This window comes from Poecilia formosa, unplaced genomic scaffold (assembly GCF_000485575.1).
Source record: "Poecilia formosa unplaced genomic scaffold, Poecilia_formosa-5.1.2 Scaffold4, whole genome shotgun sequence".
Lineage (NCBI taxonomy): Eukaryota > Metazoa > Chordata > Actinopteri > Cyprinodontiformes > Poeciliidae > Poecilia > Poecilia formosa.
Window position 1 is genome coordinate 3,455,812 of NW_006799943.1, and position 22,834 is coordinate 3,478,645.

Below are 22,834 nucleotides of genomic sequence, written 5' to 3' on the forward strand. Positions count from 1 at the left end.
TGTGCAAATAGTGTTTAGGGGGTAGGAGTTTATAAGTTCTCACTTCTTCCTACCCCATTTTGAGCATGATATGTTAACTGAAACAAAAAATCTGCATTTTCTCTTCTTTCTTATGCACTTCTTGTTACTGTGCACTATTTTATTTTTATATTTGTATTTGTATCATGTTCGAATAAAATCTCATTTCATTTAAAAAAAAAAATATGACGGAGCAGAGGTTACACCGGCAGTGTTATTTTAAAGTTGTGTGATGTTAATAAAACAACACTCACACTTTTTATTTAACGCTACACCAAAGATTTTAACACGGGCATTTTTACTGCGTATATTCCAGTGACGTGCGGTGAGGTTCACTGCTGGTGAGGCACTGACTTATGACTTAGACACCACGTCCAATAACATTATTAGACCTACGGAAATTTTGCGCTTGCATACAATGTTGGGAGGCAAAAAGGCGAATCTTTTACATGTCATCCATAGCCGCGTTAACTCAGTGAAACTTAGAAATGTCGGTATTAATTTCGTGCTATGATCCACAGCAAAGTGATCTGTATTCGCCAAGCCATGCAGACTCGTTGCCATAGCAACTGACAACAATGCCACTTCATGTTTTAGGATTTAACACCAAAAAACATTCAAGAATTTTGCACACAGAACAGAATATTCAGTATGTTGTAGTATGTTTTATGCTTAATGTTTTATTAATAAATAATTGCTGTGGTAGATTAGCTACCGCTTCTACTTTACTGAATTACTTAGACATACAAACTGTAGCCCACAAAACGCACATTTCATAAAAAAAAACTAAACAAAAACATCTTATTGCTGTCTTACCTTTACTTATCAATGAAATCCATGCACCGCTAATTCTGCACAAAAATATCAATTCATCCAGAGCCAAGTCTATCCTCGCATGTCTTTTCTACTCCGTTTAAGAATCATCAAACTGTCTCGAAGCAAAACTTTCAGCTCCGGTGTTGGTCTTCCTTTAGATATTATCTCCTGCTTCAATTGAAAATCCACTGTAGAAAACTGTTAAAGTGTACAAATGTAGTCTTTCATGTTGACGTCGGAAGAGAGGAGAAAACAAATATATCGCTGTACTTTACTTATTTACTGTATGGCTAGCTCCATGGCTAGCGCACTGTGTCTTACTCTGCAGTTGTGGAGTCACAATATCTGGGATCATGAGCGCCCCCTGCCATGAGGCAGGAGAACTGCCTGCCTCCCCTGGAGTCTGTTCTCTGCCGTTTCTGATCGCTCCTCCGCACACAAAACAGGATACACACACAGTTGGTGACAAAAAACACTGTACATTATATACATAAGCTAAATTATGGAAAATCAGTCCATATATTAAATGTTTTTAGCCATTTTATTCCCGGCGTACAAACAGGACGAACTTGCCCCCATAGAATAGCAGCCTGTGCAGTTAGCGAGAGGTTGCGCAATACCAGGTGAGGCTCAGCTTCCTGCTGCCTCACCGGCTTCGCTTCTGAGCATTTGAATGGGAAAATGCGAAAATCCAGCGATTTTGAAGAAAAAATCATCAGAATTGGCTAAGATAAGTAAAACAATACATACTTTATAGTACAAACCACAGGGTGAAAATTGCAATATAAATGATTTTATTATATTTTATTTTTCCATGATGACAGGTGAGGCAGAGCCTCACCTGCCTCCCCTGACTGCACGTCATTGGTATATTCCCTTCTTTTTTTAACTCTGTTGTCTTTAATCTTTATTTTATTTCTCCGTCAACTCATGTCACATGACTTGTTGACCAACAATTCAAGAAGTAATGCTCCATCTGCTGAGCTACTGGTTGTAACAGATTGTGGAAAAGGTGAGGACATGATGATGACTTGATCAGAAAGTCTCTTTCAATCATTTTTATATTTAGAGAGAGATTCTCCAGCATAACTCAGACAAGACAGCAACACTAGGCCAATCAGGAGAGAGAAGACAGCAACGATGGAGAATTCTTCATAAAATTAAGAAAATCATGGACAACTCTGACCATGCACTTTATGAGACCGTCTTGAAAAAATAGTATCATCAGTCAGAGGCTTCTTCAAATTTGCTGTGATACAGACCGCTACAAAAGATCTTTCCTGCCAACAGCAATCAGCCATCTGCAATAAATGTTTGAAGAATCTGAATCAATGAGTTACAACATTTAATTTTGCTTTTCGGTCAATAAAGTATTTTTGAATTGAATTTTGAATTTGAATTTTTTTTTCCAATCGAGGCTTCACGGCAGAGAGAAGTTTTCCCATTTGGAGGTCCGAAACTGACATAGTTAAGAATAAAAGCAGAAAAATTAAGTCGCACCAGTCGTGTTGTAAAAATGTCATTGTGAACTTAGACTGGTTGGCCAGTAGGTGGCAGCATATGGAGTGATAAACAAGGCAACGCGATACTTGTATTACCTGCATTATTTGTAGTCCAATTTCTCTCACAGACCAGTGCGTGTGTTCGTCAATGAAAGTCATGGAGACATGAGCGTTCTCAACCCTATAAATGACCCTGACCTTCTGAATTCTTTCCCTTTGCGACGGGACTTTTGAGAGAGACGCTTAAAGGAGCATTTAAAGCCTCGGAAGGTTTGAGCTTGTCGAGAAGTCTGCTAGCAAAACTTGCTGAAGAAGCCCTTGGTGAACAAACCTGCGAAAGACGGTTCCTGGCCAGGAGAAGCATCAGCAGGGTGATCAGCTGGAAGGTCAAAATCATTCTTCTACTATTTTTAATAAACGAAAGCAAGTTATTACTAGGATATTAGTGACTTGTTTAGCTATGCTATGCGAAGACGAGATTATTTTGTGTTTGTGTTTTAAAGAAATTCTGACTGCTGTAGAAAAAAAGACAAGTAGCATTTTTTTGATAGCACCTTTCTTATCCAATGAGCTTTATTCTTGACTGAATTTCGCTGGAAATGTCTGGAATTTTTAAATGTGGTATAATGATTTAAGAAATTTATTTTATTTAATTATATTCAAATTAGTTAATTAACGTCAAATTCCTGGAATATTAGCTTGTTTTTGAAAGTTTTTTTTTTTTTTTGAAAAATGCCGTGATAAACACTCAGTTTCCATGGATACGCTAAATGAAATACATTAAATATTTAGTATTATTTTTTTAAAAACATAAAAAAAATTAGTATTTACCCTTATAATAGTCTAAATTCTCCTGATTACCAGGAAAAAAAAATAGTCTAATCACCATTTTTTTTAATCCCACATTCTTTGTAAGGTAATAAAAGGTTTTATGCACTTACTTTGTCTCTTCCCATAAAATGTGTTATTACTGATGAACGCAATTTTTATGTATTAGAAAAAGATACGTACAAAAGTCCCACCTCTTCACATGTGGCATCATTGAAAAGCCCTAAATGTCCTCTCCAGATACCAAAAAGAATTAATTCAGTAGAATGCAGGGGGTGGGAGATATTCAAGTTTAGAAATACAGAGGACAAAAATGAACTACTGGTAGTCAGGAGGATATTTTAATTGTTTAGTTTCATTATTTTTTTCAAGATAGGGACATGTTGATGTCTTTTATTTATTTATTTATTTATTTATTTACTTACTTACTTACTTTAAGCATAGCCAGGTAACATGGGTGAATTGATCTGAAAAAGAAAATGGGGATATTTAATCTAAGAACATCAGGGTTGATTACTTTGGTGTCTTTGAAATTTTGATGACTTCTTTGAAATAGTGTAGTACTTGTATGCATCTGCTTGTCTCTGCATTATTTCCCATACTGACTAGGGTGATCTGAGTTTAAGTGCGTTACTGTTCATTTACTTCGTTAACAGAATTCTGCATGCAGCGGTTGTGTGTTCTGGGGGGAATGTTTTGTTTTTGTTTTAGTTCTGGATGCTCGCTGACTCTGGTGTGGACATGTAAAGTTAGTCTGCATCGGCGTTAGAGCACGTGAACTATCCAGTTGTTCTCAGGTTCGGTTATCTTCATTAAAAGAAGATCTACATTATTCCCTCCTGGAGTGGTTATTATCCCGCACCTTTACAATCCATCCGTGGCCGCCGTTAACAATATATAACTTTAATAGGTCTCTTTTGCATTTGTGGGGTGAAACTAATTTGTGAGTTAATTTAAATTGTTTAGTGACTTACTGTATGTGTTAGCATATAGACATGTTATCTCTTAATTCCCGTTCTTGTTCTATAATCACATCTGGTATAGCAATAATATTGTTAATTAAAGAAAAACAAACACATTCACAAACCTGGGTTATTGTATTGTTGGTATTTCAGTGTTCCCTCGAAACATTGCTTTGGACTTTTGTGAACTTCAAGATACTGAATTATAGCTTTTTTTTGCTTTGTTTCTTTCCTTCACAGGCCATACTATGGCGCTTCCAGCAGATGGATCCCCAATGTTGGAGGGACATCCAGACAAAGGTAAGNGATAGCACCTTTCTTATCCAATGAGCTTTATTCTTGACTGAATTTCGCTGGAAATGTCAGGAATTTTTAAATGTGGTATAATGATTTAAGAAATGTATTTTACTTAATTATATTCAAATTAGTTAAATTAACGTCAAATTCCTGGAAAATTAGCTTGTTTTTGAAAGTTATTTTTTGAAAAATGCCGTGATAAACACTCAGTTTCCATGGATACGCTAAATGAAATACATTAAATATTTAGTATTATTTTTTAAAAACATAAAAAAATAGTATTTACCCTTATAATAGCCTATATTTTAATTGTTTAGTTTCATTATTTTTTTCAAGATAGGGACATGTTGATGTCTTTTTATTTATTTATTTATTTATTTATTTATTTTAAGCATAGCCAGGAAACATGGGTGAATTGATCTGAAAAAGAAAATGGGGATATTTAATCTAAGAACATCAGGGTTGATTACTTTGGTGTCCAATTATTTGAAATGTTGATGACTTCTTTGAAATAGTGTAGTACTTGTATGCATCTGCTTGTCTCTGTATCATTTCCCATACTGACTAGACTGATCTGAGTTTAAGTGCGTTACTGTTCATTTACTTCGTTAACAGAATTCTGCATGCAGCAGTTGTGTGTTCTGGGGGGAATGTTTTTGTTTTAGTTCTGGATGCTCGCTGACTCTGATGTGGACATGTAAAGTTAGTCTGCATCGGCGTTAGAGCACATGAACTATCCAGTTGTTCTCAGGTTCGGTTATCTTCATTAAAAGAAGATCTACATTATTCCCTCCTGGAGTGGTTATTATCCCGTACCTTTACAATCCATCCGTGGCCGCCGTTAACAATATATAACTTTAATAGGTCTCTTTTGCAGTTGTGGGGTGAAACAAATTTGTGAGTTAATTTAAATTGTTTAGTGACTTACTGTATGTGTTAGCATATAGACATTTTATCTCTTAATTCCCGTTCTTGTTGTATCTGGTATAGCAATAATATTGTTAATTTAAGAAAAACAAACACATTCACAAACCTGGGTTATTGTATTGTTGGTATTTCAGTGTTCCCTTGAAACATTGCTTTGGACTTTTGTGAACTTCAAGATACTGAATTATAGCTTTTTTTTTTTGCTTTGTTTCTTTCCTTCACAGGCCATACTATGGCGCTTCCAGCAGATGGATCCCCAATGTTGGAGGGACATCCAGACAAAGGTAAGGATCATGGTAAGGTATGGTTAAATGAAGCCGACATTGTTTCTGAAGACCATGGAGAGGAGTTGAGGTATAGTTCACCTCCACAGTATATGGACTGTTCTACCAGCTCCAGTGGTAGCAATACTACCAGCTCCAGTGAAGACGAGGTAGGTAATGACTGTACTACCAGCTCCGATAAAGATGAGGTTGATAATGAAGACCAGGATGACTTTAAATCCCAACTTCGGGTTGTCCAGGTCCTTCGACCAAACATTAAATTCCTGTGGGGCATAGGAGTGCTTGAACAGTCATTGAAACATGTGAATTTGATGGTTGATCAGCTGTGCTCCGCTGACAGTAGTCTAACTATGGACCGTGCCGATGTTGCGTCACAGTTGCTTGAGATTCTTCCCCAAAATTTCAAATACATACAAGACATTAGGGTGGCTCAGAAGCCTCAAGAAGACACGGCTCCCTGTACTTCACTTGAATTCACATCTGGACTTGACAAACAGGAAGAGCCTATTTTGCATCCAGAGAAGTCCAGACCCATCGCTACCTCGCAACATCATCAGGTAGGTTTGGAAGAGGACGGGTCTTCTTTGACTTCCGGCCACACCAGGAACATTACACAGAAGGTGGATGCTGTGAAGGAGGATGACCCATCATCAAAGCTTAGTTTTGGTACTGTGCTTCCTTCCAGCTTTACATTCACATTTGGACTTGACAAAGAGGAAGAGCCAATTTTGCATTCACAGGACTCCAAACCTATCAGTACCTCACAATATCATCAGGAAGGTTTGAAAGAGGACGGGGCTTCTTTGACTTCTGGCCGAGCCAGGATAACAACGAAGAAGGTGGATGCTGCGAAGGAGGACGACCCAACATTAAAGCTTAGTTTTGGTACCGTGCTTTCTTCACTCTTTATATTCACATCTGGACTTGACAAAAAGCAAGAGCCCAATCCAGAGGACTTCAGCCCAATCTGTACCTCGCCACAACCTCTCGGGGGCTGGAAAAATTTAGTGGCTTCTTTGACTTTTGGCTGTGCCAACAGAACTACAAAGATGGTGGATGCTACAAAGGAGGACGACCCAAAGCCTAGTCATCAGATAGGTTTGAAAGAGGACGCGGCTCATGTGACATCTGTGACTGACATTAATGGAAAGAGGACAAAGGACAGTGATGCTGAAGACCAGCCCCCAGCCAAGAGGACTAGGGACACTGTTGCTGAAGAGGAGCTCCCCACAAAGAGGACCAAGGATAATGATGATGCTAAACAGGAGCCCTCTGCCAGGAGGTTCAGGGAGAACCAAGCTGATGATGAGCTCCCCTCCAAGAGGACCAGGGACACTGTTGCTAAAGAGGAGCCCCCTACCAAGAGGACTAAGGGCAGTGTTGCTGAAGAGGAGTCCCCAGCCAAGAGGACCAAGTATAGTGATAATGCCAGTTGGGACGAGGTCCTTCAAAGAATCGGCAGAAGGTTGGCATGGAGATATGGTAAAGAATGGGAGGACGAGCCCATTCCGTCAACTCCTCTGTTCATTCCCTACCAAAAGACAGAATATGAAGATCCCATTCTGTTATCCCTTGTCCTCAGTCCCTCACCAAGGACGTCGTGTGAGGATCCTGGTCTGTCATCCCCTGTCCTCAGTCCCTTACGAGGGATGGTGCATGAGGATCCTTTTTTCTCTTCTCCCGACCTCAGTCCCTCACCATTGACACACTGTGAAGATCCCATTTTGTTACCCCGCGTTTTCAGTCCTTCGCCATCAACACACTGTGAAAATCCAACTGTGTCATCCCCTGACTTCTGTTTCTGGGTGGAGTCTGAAGGGGTCATAGAAGAGGAACCAACACCTTCAACATCTGGTGGAATTACAGAAACAGTGAGTTCCAGACACGTGTGGTTTAGACCTCGCTACGTCTTGTCAAGTGACTCTGATTAGATTGGGATCCGTAAAAACTGAAGACCTTTTAGGAAGTCACATTAGGATATCATTATTTCTCAGGGTTTTTTAATTAAAGTCAATGACTTTCTAGCAAGCCTGAGGAAGCCTTTGGTAGCGTCTTGCACTGGGGTTTTTCTTTATCCCGCTACTAGATTTAGCATTTTAGATGTTAAGGATTCTGGCAGGATTGAGGAAGTCTTAGGTAGAGCCTTGCACTGGGTTTTCATCTTTGCGTTTTCCTCTCATCTCCCCCATGTTGCAGGGTGTAATAGCGGTTCTTCCCCACACGGTGCTCTCCAATATAGTAAATTATTCTATCTTGTTCCTTTACTAATCCACTCTCCAAGTTTTTAATCTTTCAGGTTGTAGCTGCTCATTGCTGGATCCTTTCATCGTTGTCCATGTGGTTCCTGTCCTTCTGGATCCCTTGTTTTTCACACTGCTTGTAAGTTTTTGCATTCTACATTCACATGATGCTGCTTGGCTCCTGCTGGTGGTGGGGACCATCAGCTTTACTAAATAGAAATAGAAATTCACTATTAGTAATTTAGAAAGTGTTCAACCATATAGAGTTAAAATTTACATTACGTAAGGAATGCTTGCCTGACAATACGTTGTATCAGAAACCAAATTAAAGCATCAGGACAATAAAAAATTAGAAGACAAGGGAGAACATAGAATTTATGATTGAGGGATTTAATTAAGAGCTTTTATTCAGAGGGACCCTTGAGAACAGGATGGGAGGGAAGGAAATAAGAGCATATGGAGTAAAGTTTTACGTAGATAAACTATTAATCTCATGAAACAAATGGTTTATTTGGCCAATAACATGTTCATGTGTTGCAACACAGAAAGATCATAAAAAGAGAAGAGACATTAAAAAATACCCAAAACTAGTCTCTGATCCAGACTCAGACTTCTCACATCTCTGATTCTCTGATCATCCCAGGTTGGATGTAAACCTCCACCTTCAACACCACCAGTCAGGTGGAGGAAGATAAGAGAACCCAGTGGAAACAAAACAGTAAGGAAACTTACTTTCATTTTAAATATGGATAAAATTGAGGTCAAATTTAAAAATCGTTCTTTCTTCTGTCCATGTATATTCTATTTGTTAACCCTGTTGTCTTTTCTCTTTATTTAATTTCTACATCACAATGACCAGGAAGATAAGAGAACCCTGTGGAAAAAACATGTAAGGACATTTATATCTGCACAACATGACTAATCATTTCAAATATAACTGCAGAGTTGAGCTGAAAGTTAGAAACTGTTTCTGTCTGCTGCATATTTTTCTCTTTAACTCTGTTGTCTTTTCTCTTTATCTCATTTCTCCGTCAACTCATGTCACATGACTTGAGTTGACCAACAATTACAGAAGACGACCTGCTCCAGCTGCTGAGCTACTGGTTGTAATAGATTGTGGAAAAGGTGAGGACATGATGATGACTTGATCAGAAAGTCTCTTTCAATCATCTGTTATTTAGACAGAAATTAAGGAATGTGTGTCTTATTATGTGATGATTCTCCAGCATAACTGAGACAAAACGACGGTCCTGGACCAATCAGGAGACAGAAGACAGAGGACTAAAATGAAAATACTATGCCTGTCAAAAAAGGCATATGATCCAGTGGCCCCAGGTTTACACACCATCTGTTAGTACTAAATACATTTTTTACATCCTTAACTTTTCAGCCATTTTATAGTTGAGATTATTTTCTTAATTATTCAAGAATTAAAACCTGCTAGATCATATATCTAGCAGGAAGGAAAATATATCTATCATATCTATCTATCTATCATATATAGACATATCCTGCAAAAATAAACTAATTTTAATATGCAAAAAGTTTATTTACAGTGAGCAATGATAAAACACTTTTATACATACAGTGCAGTAAACAATTCTCATTAAATTCCCCACTGTTTGTGACCACCTGTTGGTCTTTTGCACATGACTCAAAGCAGTTCTATAATACCTGCATCTTTCTACGTGCTTCTATTAAAAAAGTCTGAGTTTGTTTGGATTTTAACACATTTATCAGCAGCTTTAGTGCCGAAACAATCTTGAAAATTCTTTTATTTCTCAAATTGCAGTGGCATAATCACACACTGAAAACTTCCAGAATGTTAGGAATTATGTCTAACTTTGTACATGATAACTGATGTAGTATTGAATGATATTTATGATTCCTGTAAAATATTACTGAACCATTTCTTACGCTTTACTTTAAGGTTGATCAGCATTTAGGAGTTTTTATTTTGGAAATTCCCATGAAGATGCCAGGCTGCCTTTAGCCCCTTCCTGTGAATCCACTAAAGTAATAATTAGCCTTTTTTGGGTGAAGTTAACTTTAAAAAACCTACTATGAGTACGTTTTTCCCACCTAAGAGAGAAGGAGCAGAAGAAGAAGGAATGACTGTTGCATAACAAATGAATCTAGCAGGTACTGCAGGTTAATGACATTTGACTTGTAGCAGACATGTGTCTCTGAAACCGCTGCAGAAGTGATGAGATCACATGGATGTCACCATTTCTTCTTTCAGCTCATCTTTTGAGGCAGATTCAGATGGAGAAGTGGAATAAAAATCAACAGTGGAAATGGGTCAAACAATGACGCCCCCCATCCACCTCCCACCTGGAGGGATGTGGATGGGGGTTTAAAACCTCCTCACCTCCATCACTGTCAGGGACATAAACATCCTGACGTGCCTGAATTTATCCGACTGGCTGAGGTGGATGCAGTTGCTCTGAGGGTGAGTTCTTGAGATTTAAATGGTTTGACCTCTTGTGTACTTCCATGATTTTTACTGTAACATATGTATTTGTTTGCTTCAAATGTTTTGTTACTTGTATTTTTTGTGCATAGATTCCTAAATCAGAGCCCTGACAACTGAAAGATTGTCAGGGCGTTTGCGTCTTCTAGGTACTCAGAGCAGGTGAAGTGTGTCGTTTTCCAGAAGAGCAGGAACTACAGCGACTCTGCCCTGTCGTCATGGCTACCCCTCAGGTCGATCATTTGTTCATTTTGCATTTCTTTAGATGGACGGTTCAAATGTTTGTGAAAACAAGTAAATATACTTTGTTGGAGTTTCATGTAACAGACCCAAACTAAATGTTTTTTTTTATTTTGGAGTGGCAGGAAAGTTCTGTCACTTTTTTTTTTTTTTTTTTGTAGTATAAGAAATCTGAAAAGTTTGATTTTTTCCCCCCCACTTCACACTAATAGTTTGTTGTGTCAGTGAATCTCATAAAGCATCAGTAAAATATGTTGTTGTTTATAGTTTCAGGATATGTTTCAGTGAACAACCACATTGTGTAAAACTCCCCAGGTCACACTGTGAGGCGCGTTATGTGGGTCCGTGTTTCTGTTGAGGGTCACAGGGAGTTTGCTCACCACACTGACCCCAACCAGATCAACCCGTCTCACCGTGGTGAGAAGAACTGCAAGTGCTGTTATTGTTACAGTAAAATTACGTTACTGACATGCTGCCTGCATTCTAGCTACGCCGGGGGAAGCTGTTCCAGCTGTTCAGTTCAGACTCAGGGTGTAAAGCTGGGCCAGTATCACTTCAGGTTTGAGACAGACCAACCGCTGGGGAGATGGACCTCACCTGACGCCATTACTCTGGATGTAACAGGTAAAGCTGCTCAGACATCTCAACAAAGTTTCAGTATTTAATGACTTGTGTTTGTCTCTGTGTTTCTAAAATTTGTTCTGTTTCCTCAGCTCCTCCACTCTCCTGTCAAAACATCAATGACTCTCAAAACGGACAGTAAGGTTTCTGGTGCCTGGCTGGAGACGAGATTCTGATTATTCAAATGCCAAAACAAAATATCAGAATAAATAGTTAGAAGGCAGATTTGTTTTCTATTCATTATTGTTTTCATTATCGATGGTCCATAACGCAGCTTTACGGCCTGCTGCTTTTTCTTCAGTTGCTGTGAACCAGAGTGACGAACAGGAACAGTGAGCAGAGAGAGACGGTGCCGGTCAGGACGGCTTCCACCAGCAACACCGTCCAGCTGCCCAGCATGAAGACATGAACCAACAACCTGCAGACACGAGAGAGACGGACGTTACTGACAAAATAATGTGTTACAATAAGAGTTTGGCTGAAATATTTTTGAAATGATTGAGAAATATGAAAAAAAAGCAAAAAAAACAAAAAAAAAACAATCAGACTTAATCATAAAATGATAAAGCTACACAATGGTCAACAAACAACCAAGACAGGAGCTACAAACCCTTAAGTCATTGCATTGTTATATATTTTATGTGGATTCTTTCAAACTAATATGTGAAAATAGATTCCTCTCATGAGACCAGATGAGACATGATCGTGGGTTTGTAAGAACAAGGCAGGAAGTTAGCTAAATTGGGAGAAAATTAGAAATCCCCACTTTTCTGCTTATGTGAATAGAATTACAGTTTCACAAATCATTTTTTTTTTAGAAAATGTATAATCAAACCATAACTCAGTCCAGGTTTGAGGACGGTGGACTCTTAGTATTCACAAGAGTTAGGGACCAACATGATCAGCTGAAATCTGTGAACACCTGAAACCACTTCAGAAAAAACATTCATTTAAAAGCATAAAAATATAATTGAATGGTAATAAGTTGTTTTTTTCCTTCCAGCAGTCCAACCATCTGTCTCTCATCTTTTGAAAGCATTTACCGTTCACTTCTCTGTGGAAGACTGAAGTGTTGATAGAGAAATTATTTGTGTTACTGATTCCTTATTTTGCCAAACTCATCATCCCAACCTCAGTCTTTGGCCTGGGGAGTCGGAGCCGTGGCCAGACTGGATGGACACACAGAGGGAGGTAAGAAGGGAAATCTTCTTCATTACAGAGAAAATGACTTTTCTGAATCGTCTCCAGAATTCAGTCTTGAACTTTTATCTTTTAATCAGAAAGCCACCAATTAAAAAAACAAACAGCATTTATAAGGTGCCATGTGAAGCATATCAATAATATACTGTCATAAACTCATATCATACATTAACATTGGCAAATATCTTAAAATAACTGTCCTTATCATTTCGTGTCTTGACATTATTTTTATGTATTTATTCTTTATTTACACTGGTTGCCAAGGTTACTTGTACCTCTACAACTTTTTCACATTGTTAAAACCACAAGGGACTTCTGTGAAAATACAGATTCCAGAATATGCAGAAAAGCTGCTATTGCAAATTGTTTAATAAATCATACCTAAGATACTCAAAAGATTGCAGCTTTGGAAGATGAAATATCTCTGTGCAGTGCTACTTCACATCCGATTGGCTGGAGTTTGCAAGGCAGCCAATCTAGAACCGCCACTTATTTTTCCTTTGTGCTGATTGACTGTATCCACAAGACCAGAGATACCGGAGAGTTTACAAGCGTCATGGTGGGATGGGTCAAAGCCCCTGCTGACCAACATGAATGTTAAAACATCATGTTAGCATGGCTGCTAACACCCAATCACCCATGGGAAGGTATGAAATACAGATGTTGTCAGAATTATAAATCAAGACTGACCACCAAAACAAAATGCCAGCACAACGCAGAAGAGCAAACAACCTCTGAAGTCTTAAATAATAGCCCAGCCCTCATGAGCCAGCTGGCCAGCATCAACCTGTTGGCGAAAGTAGATGAAAAGCCAAGTATTTCAAATGTAAACACGTTAATTTTACTGTTCTCCCAAGCATGACAAAGGAAGGGTCAACTCAATGCTCACGCAGCACCGTAGTGAAAACCTTGACCTGTAGTGATGCACACAGGGTAAGTGTCCGTCTCTACACGGCTACTCAAATGACCACTGACAGTTTATGGAGCAACCATTTCCTTTGTGGTGACGTCGCACAGACTCGAGCCTTTAGATGACTCAGCACCAGACGTGAAGCTTTCATTAATTTGGGCCACTTAAGGCGATTTTCCAGTTAGGCTTGTTTTCTAATGAGGCAGGGCAGGGCAGTTAGGTGATTAGGGTTATGACAGCACTGTGCTTTTTTAGGCATACAGAAATGGACAGAATCTACCTCTCTGTCTAAACTGTGAAGGAGTCATTAGATAAATAGATGACAAACTGGACAGAGTCATGGACTCCGCACTTTTAAGGAACCGTTAATGTTTTATTTCTCCCGAGTCTGTTTTACTAAACGTGTGGTCGCAATCATCATTTTAATAACACTTCCAGCTAATAGGGAGGCTTGAAACTGTCAAATGTGAACAATTTCCTTGCCTAAACTGTGAAATAGAGGCGAGGACTGACTACATACCCAGTCGGTCCCCGAGAAGCATGTGAAAGAATAAAGAAACAGCAACAACTTTCTCCTCGGTGTCCTAGCAACCTGTATTTGTTACTTTTCCCAAGTATGCCTCAGTTCTGTGGTTTCCAGCCGTCCACCTTGTAACCCACTTTCCCTTTTCACCACCTTGTGAACACGTCTGGACCTGAAAGGTGAAAGCAGTCTTCACTGCGTGTGTGTGTGTGCATGGCGCTAGCCAGTGATTCAGTTTAGGATTGTTGTACCGAATGGAAACATGGTGCTGGAGGGCAATGGTTGAGGCTATGCCGACAAGCTGACCCCAGGGTGGTGCAGTGGCACTAACCATTGTCTATGAATGCGTATTAATCCCTAGTGATCAGCTGAGCAACGTGAGGATTTGTATTATGTTTTTATGTGTAGAAATACACTCAGCAAAATTATTAAGTCCACCTTCCTATTGCTTGTTAACACAGAGAATGAGGCAATCACATGTCAGAAATTCAATCTATACATGGTAAAAACAACTCGACGTTCACAACAAGCACCAGAATGGTATAGAAAGGTCAAGGAACAGCCAGTACTATGTAAAACTAACTTTTTTGAGCTCTACATTATGTTATACTAGTCCCTCATCAAAACATATCTGGAGTGTTGCTTTGATTCTTTCATACATGTTTGAGAAATCCTTTAATCTCCCGTGGCAACCGTTCAGCTGTGCAGAACACCTGGGTGGAACTAGCCCCGCCTTTGAGTCGGTGCAGTTTCCAAACTTCTGCTTCCCAGAGCAGCTTTCCCTCGTGACTCCCCACACTCAGCTCCTACAGACTAGCTCCAGCAATTAGCAATCACTTGGTGGACCAGCACATCCCCTGAGCTCATAATAGGAGCTGCTTCTCAGTGCAACACAGATAAAAACATTGTTAAAGGGTTAATAGAGGAGCCATGTTGTGATGAGTTCCTGAAGGTGGAGTTTCAGAAAGAGCAGGAGTTTTTAAAACAGCAGAGCCCAAATTCAAGGCATTAAATTACAAAGTCAAATTTCTTTTAAGTCATATTTGATATATGTAGCATATTTTTACCAACTCAAGTTAAAATAGTTACATGGTTGGCTATACGATGTCCCTGGAAAACCCATAATAATTCAGGTATTCTCACATTTGATAGTCTGGTAGACTTTATTTGATTGGGGAACAAAATTGCATCATTTGTTCCACTTTCAAATGGTGAAGTTAGCTTTCACACTGCAATGTGTCAAACGAACCAAACCTTGTGAAGAACTCGTTCACCAACTCGCCTGTGGTGGCGCTGCATCAAGAACCACTGAAGGAAACGACTAGAAAACTTCTGAAGGCACCACTGTACACAACTTCCTTTTTTCTTTGGAAAAAATAAACTACAAGCCATTTTTAACACTAACACTAGACTTGCACATTTGTTTTGGTTGTATTTACCCAGAATGCCCTGCTCTATATAGAATCGGTTTCCTGCTTATTTCAATTATGCACCATTAAAATCTAGAGTGGCTAATCTGTCAATGAGGATACTTATTGTTTTTAATTCTTGGAACAATTAAACTTAAATTCGAGAAAAATGTACAATCAGATCATTAATAAAACTTCCTCCCATTAAACCGGGGATAAAGAAAACAGAGCCACATCACAAAGGCGACACACTTCATAGACAACACTTAAGTTGTGAATGAATTACTTTCTTCACATTAAAACCCATGTAGTGTAAGTAGAACAAGACAAAACTGTTTGAAAAATACAGCAAACAAAATAAATAAATCAATAAAAGACAAGTGGCAATCAGAGAGCAGAAGACAAAAAGACGACTCAAAAACAAAAGGCCGACTTTCAGAATTTTTTTTTTAGTTCTTTCACTTTTAATCTCGAAACCTCTTCTGGTAGCACAGCCACTTTCCTGGGCCTTGCAGGAGACCATTTTGGTAACGCAATTTGCAAACAGAACGTACAGCACTTAGAGCACTTTAGAGACTTAAACAGCAACCGTGTCAAGTTTCACAAATACCTGTCAGTCTCTACATGCAGTCTAACCCACTAATGGACCTGCGTTGGTTGGGTTTTCAATCTACTTACACCAGGTTCACATACCGACGGTTTGATAAAAACTGCATCATAAAACAAAAAGAAGCTCACACTAAATCACTTCACTGACTAAATCCACGTTCTATTTTAAAATGAGTTTTCAGGTCGGTTACGGACCATGGAAATAAACTGCAGTCTCCACCACCGCAGCGCGGCCTTGACGGAGTCCTTTCACTTTCTGCAGCCGTTGCCGTCACAGAAAAACTCAGGTAAGAGATTTACTAAACAAAACAGTGTCCAAATAGGAGAGCAAGGAAAACGAAAAGAGTGAAACATTACGAGAGCTCTCCCTGTGTTTACCTTCGCAATTTTGTCCAATTTGTCTAAATTGCTTTGCTGACTTCTATGAAAAAATAAATATATATGTTTAATGTCAAAAAAAAAAATAGCAGCAAAATATGACTGATCACCTTCATTTTTGTCCGTTTGGCTCCTTGGCGCGAGACTCTAAATTGTGTATTCTTTCCATGGCGCCAAACCACCCGCCCTGCATTTAATTAATTTCCTCTTCTTTTATAGGCCGTGGCTACGACTCTACAGAGCCTTTCTGCAGGTATCGTTGGCTTTCCTCTCTCTGGAAAAGGCCCGACTGTTAGTTCATCGCTATTTACACCCAAAATTATATCTTTTTTTTGTTTTTTTTTACCTGTCTCTCGTTTTGTCTCTCCGGAGTCGTTTTTAAAAAGGCATGAGAAGAAAAAACAAATGGATTAGTTGGAAGATGAAATTACTGCCATCAAAATCAATCAGAGTAATGTCTGAGAACGTCTCTTGTGGCACGGTAATGACTAAAACGGCTTCTATAACTCATTGGAGGAGGGCAAAGATCTACCCCAATTTCCCTGTTGATTTGGCTTCCCATGGATCACTGCTCAGTCGTTCTGCTGAAGGCAAGAAAGAGATCTCAAATCACTTCCAGGTAGCGTTTGGGTTTGAAGCGCCCCATCGAGAGTGCAAGTTTTTAGATCTAATCTTTATGTAATCTGCTAATTTAGCAAACCGGTTGGAACACGGATGACGAGGGCACGCTGACATTTAAAGATGGAGCCTGGCGCGGGTGAAACGCTCCTGTTAACACACCCTGTCAGCTTCAGCTTTTAAAGCCTGCAGCTCTGACCGCATTCTGGCCTCGTTTCCGTCTTAGCTAAAAGGTTGAATGTGTTTTCTTTCTCTGCTCCGTATTTATTATAATTCTGTGCTTGTTTATCTGAAGTTTTTTTTTTGTTTTTTTTGTTTTTTTCTAAAAATGAGTCACCACTCCATCATGTCCGGGATGGAGCCAAAGCTCGTTTCCATGAGGGTAACAAGGTCTTTTCTGGAGGGAATGCAATTATCGACCAACTTACATCTTTTCCCCAGAAAGTATTTGCAGCGACTCCACAAGTATGTTCCATTTTGATTCGAAAAGGGATTAATAAAAAAATTAAAACTACTTTTTTTTTTTTTTTTTTTTACAAAAAGGGCAGCATTATGTGCTTTCCAGGCACATTGTGTCATTTCATACCACAATCAAGTAACGATGTTAACTCCAGTTGCCATGAAATGCTAAATATATCAAATATGACTGAGAGGAAACTTGACTTTGTAAGTTTTTAAAAACTCCTCTTTCTGAAACTCTGCCTTCAGGAAGTCATCATAACGTCACTTCTCGATTAGCGCTGTAATGACGTTTTCACCAAAGGCAAGCAGAGGAGGGCTAATCATTTTTGACTTGTCATTTTTCAGGTCATCACCTCAATAAGACATACAATATATATGAAACTTTGCAGGTATATATGAAACTTGGCACAAACCTCCATGGTTTTATCAGGAGAGCTAATAAATAAGTTTGACCTTGACTGAAACAAATGCAATATTAACCGGTGAATATTGCATTTAAATATCACATCCCTTACTAAATGAAGGTAATTTTACAAAAGAAAGCCTATTATGATGAAGAGTTAGACTGATATAGAAGCTCTTACTATGTACAACAATTCAGCTGATTAGAAAACTAAAAGCTAACGTAAAACATATATGCTTACTCTTCAGGTGTCCAGAGGAATGTAATGTTTTAAGGCAGGTAAACGGATTACTGTTTTTCTGACTCATACCTCCACTGGGCTTTGATCTGAAAATAAAAGACTAAGACAGAGTGTAATAGTGAGACAAGTACATAAAGCCAGAAACAGTTCTCCCTTCCAGTGGAAGGAGGCAGAAACATGTTGGGGACCATCAGAGTGGCCCAGCTGAGCCTCCAGCTCTGTGTCCTTCCAGAAACAGCACTGAGGCTCTCTGTTTATTAAACTCAAACCTGATGTCTCTTTATGTGTGTAGAGGACACAGCACACACACGCACACACACACACACACACACACACACGCGCACACACACAAACACTCAAATATTACAGGAGTTTTCCTGCACTATTTTGGGCTTGGCACTGATTCAGCTGTTTGTGTTTGGGTTGAATATTTAATCACAATATATTGCCTCAGGCCACGAGTTTTCTTTTTTTCTTTTATTTTTGCGTCATGAACTTCACTTTAACACCTGTGATTAGTTCTCAACACAAGTCCAGTTTGTTCCTGTTTGGATGTAAAACCTAAAAGAACTGAGCTTTTTTGATGAGGTGAAACTGTTCCCAAAACCAAAAGGAGGGAGTTTAACCAAATATACATCTTGTAAGGATTGTGTGTGTGTGTGTGTGTGTGTGTGTGTGTGTGTGTGTGTGTGTGTGTGTGTGGTGGTTAGTAAGTTGCAAAGTTACACTGTCAAAAATTAACAGCAATTATTTTGGTTCTTTATCCCATCATAAGAGGAAAAATTTGGGGGTTAATTTTACAAATTCACATTTTCACTATGTTAATCGTTTATAAATGCCACAGTTTAAAACAAAATATTTAATTTGCAAGTCAAATATGTAGTTTGCAATTCAAAAATTTTGTTCCAACTATTTAATTAGCAAACTAAATATTTAGTTCCAAACTAAACCTAGAGCAAGTGACATAAATATTTAGTTAAAAGCTAAATGTTTAACTCTAAGCTAAATATTTAGTTCTGAACTCCGAGATAATCCTTGGTATTGCCGTGAAAACAGCTCAGTCTGTGTTTTAAGCTAAAATGTTGTTCATGTCAAGAGGAAAATAAACAATAATGTAGTAAAATGAGCAACAACTGGAGCAAATCAGTCATCAGCAGGAGTTTATAAAAAGATTTGCTTTTATTTTGGTAGTTTGCTTCCTTTTATTGGCAAAAGAATTAGCATATCGGAAAAATATCCAGCTGTGTCAAATATTTAACTTGAAGCTAAAAATTTACCTCACAAGCTATATATTTACCTTGAAGCTAAGAAAGCTTAGAAACTAAATATTTATCTTGACACTATAAATTCAGCTTACAAACTAAGTATTTAGTTTGGAGCTAAATATTTAGCTTACAAACTAAATATTTAGTTCTGATATATTGCAGAAGCTTGGGAATACAGACACTCCCATCAGCATTCCCTGTGTTTCCGATGTTCTTTCTCGGCGCCTCAACATGATCAGGTGATGTAGTTGAAATGTGTAAATAGAAACCTGCTAGATTTTCTGAGTTATGCTACAGATTAAAATTTTATCGGAGGATGATGTAACTGCTAATTTAGGACAAATAATTTGCAGACCAATTACATCTTTTGGTCGTTTTCAAAGACAAACTCGACTAATCGAGTATCGGCAAGTCAACGAGATTCAACAAATTGCGATTAAAAATAAATGTCAAAGCAGTGCATCTGTTACAACCAACAGATCAGCAATAAGAAATATCCATAACCAGAAACTGTATATATATATTTTTTTATCTTTATTAAATTTTATAAAGATTTACATTACACTTGTCTGTTTAAAGGAGAGCTTCATGATGTCATTTATTTTCTGAAAAGTGAGTCTTTCATGAAGAGACACTCACCCGTCCGCTTCTGCCTCGTGGTTTCCACACGTTCGCTGGACCGAGCGCCGCAGACCGAGCGGCTCATGCTTCTTCTCATGACAGACACGGAGTGACACTCGGGACATGCTCGGGTTCATCTCAGTAAGGCCTGGACTGTGTGGCCCGTCAGCGCGAATAACAACCCGCTTCCCAGCGAAAATATTTACAGCGCGCGACCGCGTCCAATTCACAGTGGACGCAATTATCCGCGCCGATGACGACGCCGGCGACGCCATGCATCATGTCGGTGGCAACGGGGGTTTGTGCAACATCCAAAGCGAAAAAGAAAATAATTCAGAAGCAATGCTGTTTGCTTTTCTTGCGGGGATCGATGGACAGACGTGCGCGGAGCCGACACTGAACAGGAGAGTTTCTCCGCAGCGCTGCCTTGTTTTCTTCTTTGTGATGTCCTTGTTCATGATTTCCATACGATGTGATAAATCACGACGTCGGAGCCGGGATGGTTTTATGACATCATTCACGCTACATTTCCAACCATGAGCCACTTTCTGATTGGGGCTGTAAATCTCTTTCACCACCTTGTGCCTCTAAACACAAACAAGCACAAATGTTTTGATCCGTACTGATTTTCCATGAGCCGCAGAAAAGGGCGTTTTCAAACGTCTCACCAAACTGCATTATGATTGACTTTTCATATTGTTGTGTCAATCTAATGAGTCCGAAGTTCTTTTTAAAATGGATATGCATATTTTTCCACCTTTTTCTTTTTTTATCTGCATTCACACTGTCTGGGGGAATTCCAATTAAAAATAAACACATCAGCAGGTAATGGTGATGTCGACATTACAATAAATACGTTTTGTTCACATTGTCTGCTGCAGGCTCTGATTCTGGTTTGATGGCTTGAAATGAGGTTCAACTTCAACTAAAACATCACAAATGTAAAGTCCCTATTTTTGCTAAACTCAGTTATGATTTTTTCATCCTTACGTAATCATGTCACTTTCAGTTTTTACAAAAAATATATGCACAAATATATTTCTTTAAATATATCTGACATGTATAAAAGTGCTACCTATATCAAAAATGTGAGTTAATAGAAACATAACTTGGTAATTTAATGCCTTGGTATTGGGCCTCTGTCTCTTTAAGAAACTCCTGCTCTTTCTGAAACTCCAGCTTCAGGAAGTCGTCACCACATGGCTCTTCTATTAACCCTCTAACAACATTTTTACCAGCGTTGCCTCAGCAGTAGCTTGTCTGATGAGCTCAATACATGCGACGTTCCACTAAGTGTTTGCCAATTACTGCTGGCTAGTCTGTAGGAGCTGAGTGGGGAGACTTCATTACATATGATTAGAAAGGGGGAGGAAAAAAGATATTTACTTAAAACTATTCAAAAAGATTGCATTTATTGCTTCCCTTTATTAAAACACACCTTCCTTTACTGCCTTTGATTAATTATGAGTTGTCACTTATGTTTTATTAGTCTTTGTTGGATGTCTATGTTTTGCTTTGCTTTTATTTTTATTTTAATTAGCATGCACAACCCTTTGGCAAACTTGGCTCGCAATTCAAGAATGGCACAAATCTGGTTTAGCAACAACAGGCGGTTGATGTAGCAGGTGTGCAATTTTCACTAATGGAAGTAATAAAAAAAAAGAGAGAAATTGCATTAACCATGTTTTTTTGTATCTAATTTAATTTGATAGTAAACAGGACTTTGACTGAAAAGCAAACTTGGGCACACATATTTATGGAACTTGGCTAAATAAAACAAGAATGAAACATTCTGTTCTTGTTGCTGAAAAAATACGCACACAAGGAAACTACAAAACATTGAGGATATTGTGGGATTTTTTTTATTTTTAACAGGCAAATCTGTGGAGACCCTGGTAATGTTTCAGATCTACAGTCATTTACAAATCCCTCTCCTACGTAGAGGCTACTTGGCTTGTTTCAACAGAATATTGTTTGTTTTTGTTTATGATTGAAGAAAAGAAAAAAATGAAAAAGCAATTAGGATTTGAACATTTCTGACCGCAGTGGTGAACAGATTGGACACCACTGACCTAGATCAAGAGTTATTTTCCAAATGATTCAGAAATTAGAATAAGCTTGAAACTGAACATTACCGTTTCCTTCCAATCTGGGGTCACAAAATGCATAAATATTTTTATTTCCAGCTTAATAACCATGTCAATATTTCCACTAAGCAGAGCTCAGTGTTAAATTTTACTCAGCGGTCTCATTAGTCATAATGAGTGAGGTGTCGATGTTGACACGTTGGTGTTTCAGGATATGAGTTCATGAACTCATTTCATCGTTACACTGTCAGGGTGAGGGATTCCTCCGTCTCCTTCATGTCGGTGCAGAACAGGTGAGGAACTGTGGTGAGTAAAAAAGTCCTATCAGTCTGACGTGATTCGCTTCAAGGCTGAGCGTTGGAGTACGTTTGCATGTTTCTCGTCGTAGGACACACTGAAAGTTTCCACCTAATTACAGTTATGCCACTTTATTACCACTTCCCCGGTTTCTCCCTCCTTCATTACAGTTAGAAAAACAGAAATCAGAAAAGCACACCCAGAATCCCGGCGACACAAAGCACTTGGTGGGAGGGAGGGGGGGAGGGGGGGAAAGGATAACCCCTAAACCGTCCCGACGTGTCTCAAATTCAAATTCCTACTGGCATTCCCGTTTCCCTCGTCTCTCGGCTCAGGTGTCAGGAAATAACGCGGAGTGCTCTGCTCCGGCCGCGTTATTCCGGGTATGGAAGGTAAACACAATGAGGAGCAGGTGGTTCAGGGGGATTTCTGCACAGACTTTTCTGTAATGTCTGGTGGCAATTAGGTGTAATACAGGATGTCAAAGCCTGCAGCCGCTGGCTTCACATATCTGCTGCTTAGTGTTAGCTTTACAGATTCACTCTGGCGCACGGCTTCGGCTGCTCAGCCCAGGGCCAAATTAGTGCAAGATATTACCTCCTT

The 22,834-nt window shown here is 39.0% G+C and overlaps 1 protein-coding gene and 3 long non-coding RNA genes across 9 annotated transcripts in view; 3 read left to right on the plus strand and 1 right to left on the minus strand.

Moving 5' to 3' along the window:
• LOC107837158 (uncharacterized) overlaps positions 1-22,834 on the plus strand; it is a 294,598-nt gene that overhangs the window by 260,517 nt on the left and 11,247 nt on the right. Inside the window, exon 3 of the long non-coding RNA XR_001663157.1 lies at positions 12,054-12,058. This is a non-coding gene — a long non-coding RNA (uncharacterized LOC107837158). The remainder of the gene's footprint in view (positions 1-12,053; positions 12,059-22,834) is intronic.
• On the plus strand, positions 1,769-11,211 carry LOC107837149 (uncharacterized). Of its 5 annotated transcripts, XR_001663150.1 has the most exons (8): positions 7,763-8,013; positions 8,518-8,999; positions 9,101-9,224; positions 9,805-9,890; positions 10,051-10,326; positions 10,479-10,580; positions 10,861-11,004; positions 11,075-11,211. It is a non-coding gene; the product is annotated as an uncharacterized LOC107837149 (long non-coding RNA). The 5 variants fall into 5 exon arrangements; XR_001663144.1 differs by having other exon boundaries at positions 9,805-10,326; XR_001663148.1 differs by having other exon boundaries at positions 9,805-10,326; positions 10,903-11,004.
• On the plus strand, positions 2,539-7,710 carry LOC107837129 (uncharacterized). The gene is made up of 3 exons (XM_016675575.1): positions 2,539-2,722; positions 4,367-4,426; positions 5,635-7,710. The coding sequence occupies exons 2-3, from the start codon at positions 4,375-4,377 to the stop codon at positions 7,563-7,565; spliced, it is 1,983 nt and encodes a 660-aa protein (XP_016531061.1). The 5' UTR covers positions 2,539-2,722; positions 4,367-4,374; the 3' UTR covers positions 7,566-7,710.
• Positions 11,304-22,834, minus strand: part of LOC103143654 (uncharacterized) — a 168,972-nt gene continuing 157,441 nt past the window's right edge. For both annotated transcript variants that reach the window (XR_476819.2, XR_001663151.1), the window contains exon 5: positions 11,304-11,626. This is a non-coding gene — a long non-coding RNA (uncharacterized LOC103143654). The remainder of the gene's footprint in view (positions 11,627-22,834) is intronic.

What these genes read in the sequence shown, in the direction of transcription:
- LOC107837129 (XM_016675575.1), top strand. Translation starts at nt 4,375, where the DNA reads ATGGCGCTTCCAGCAGATGGATCCCCAATGTTGGAGGGACATCCAGAC.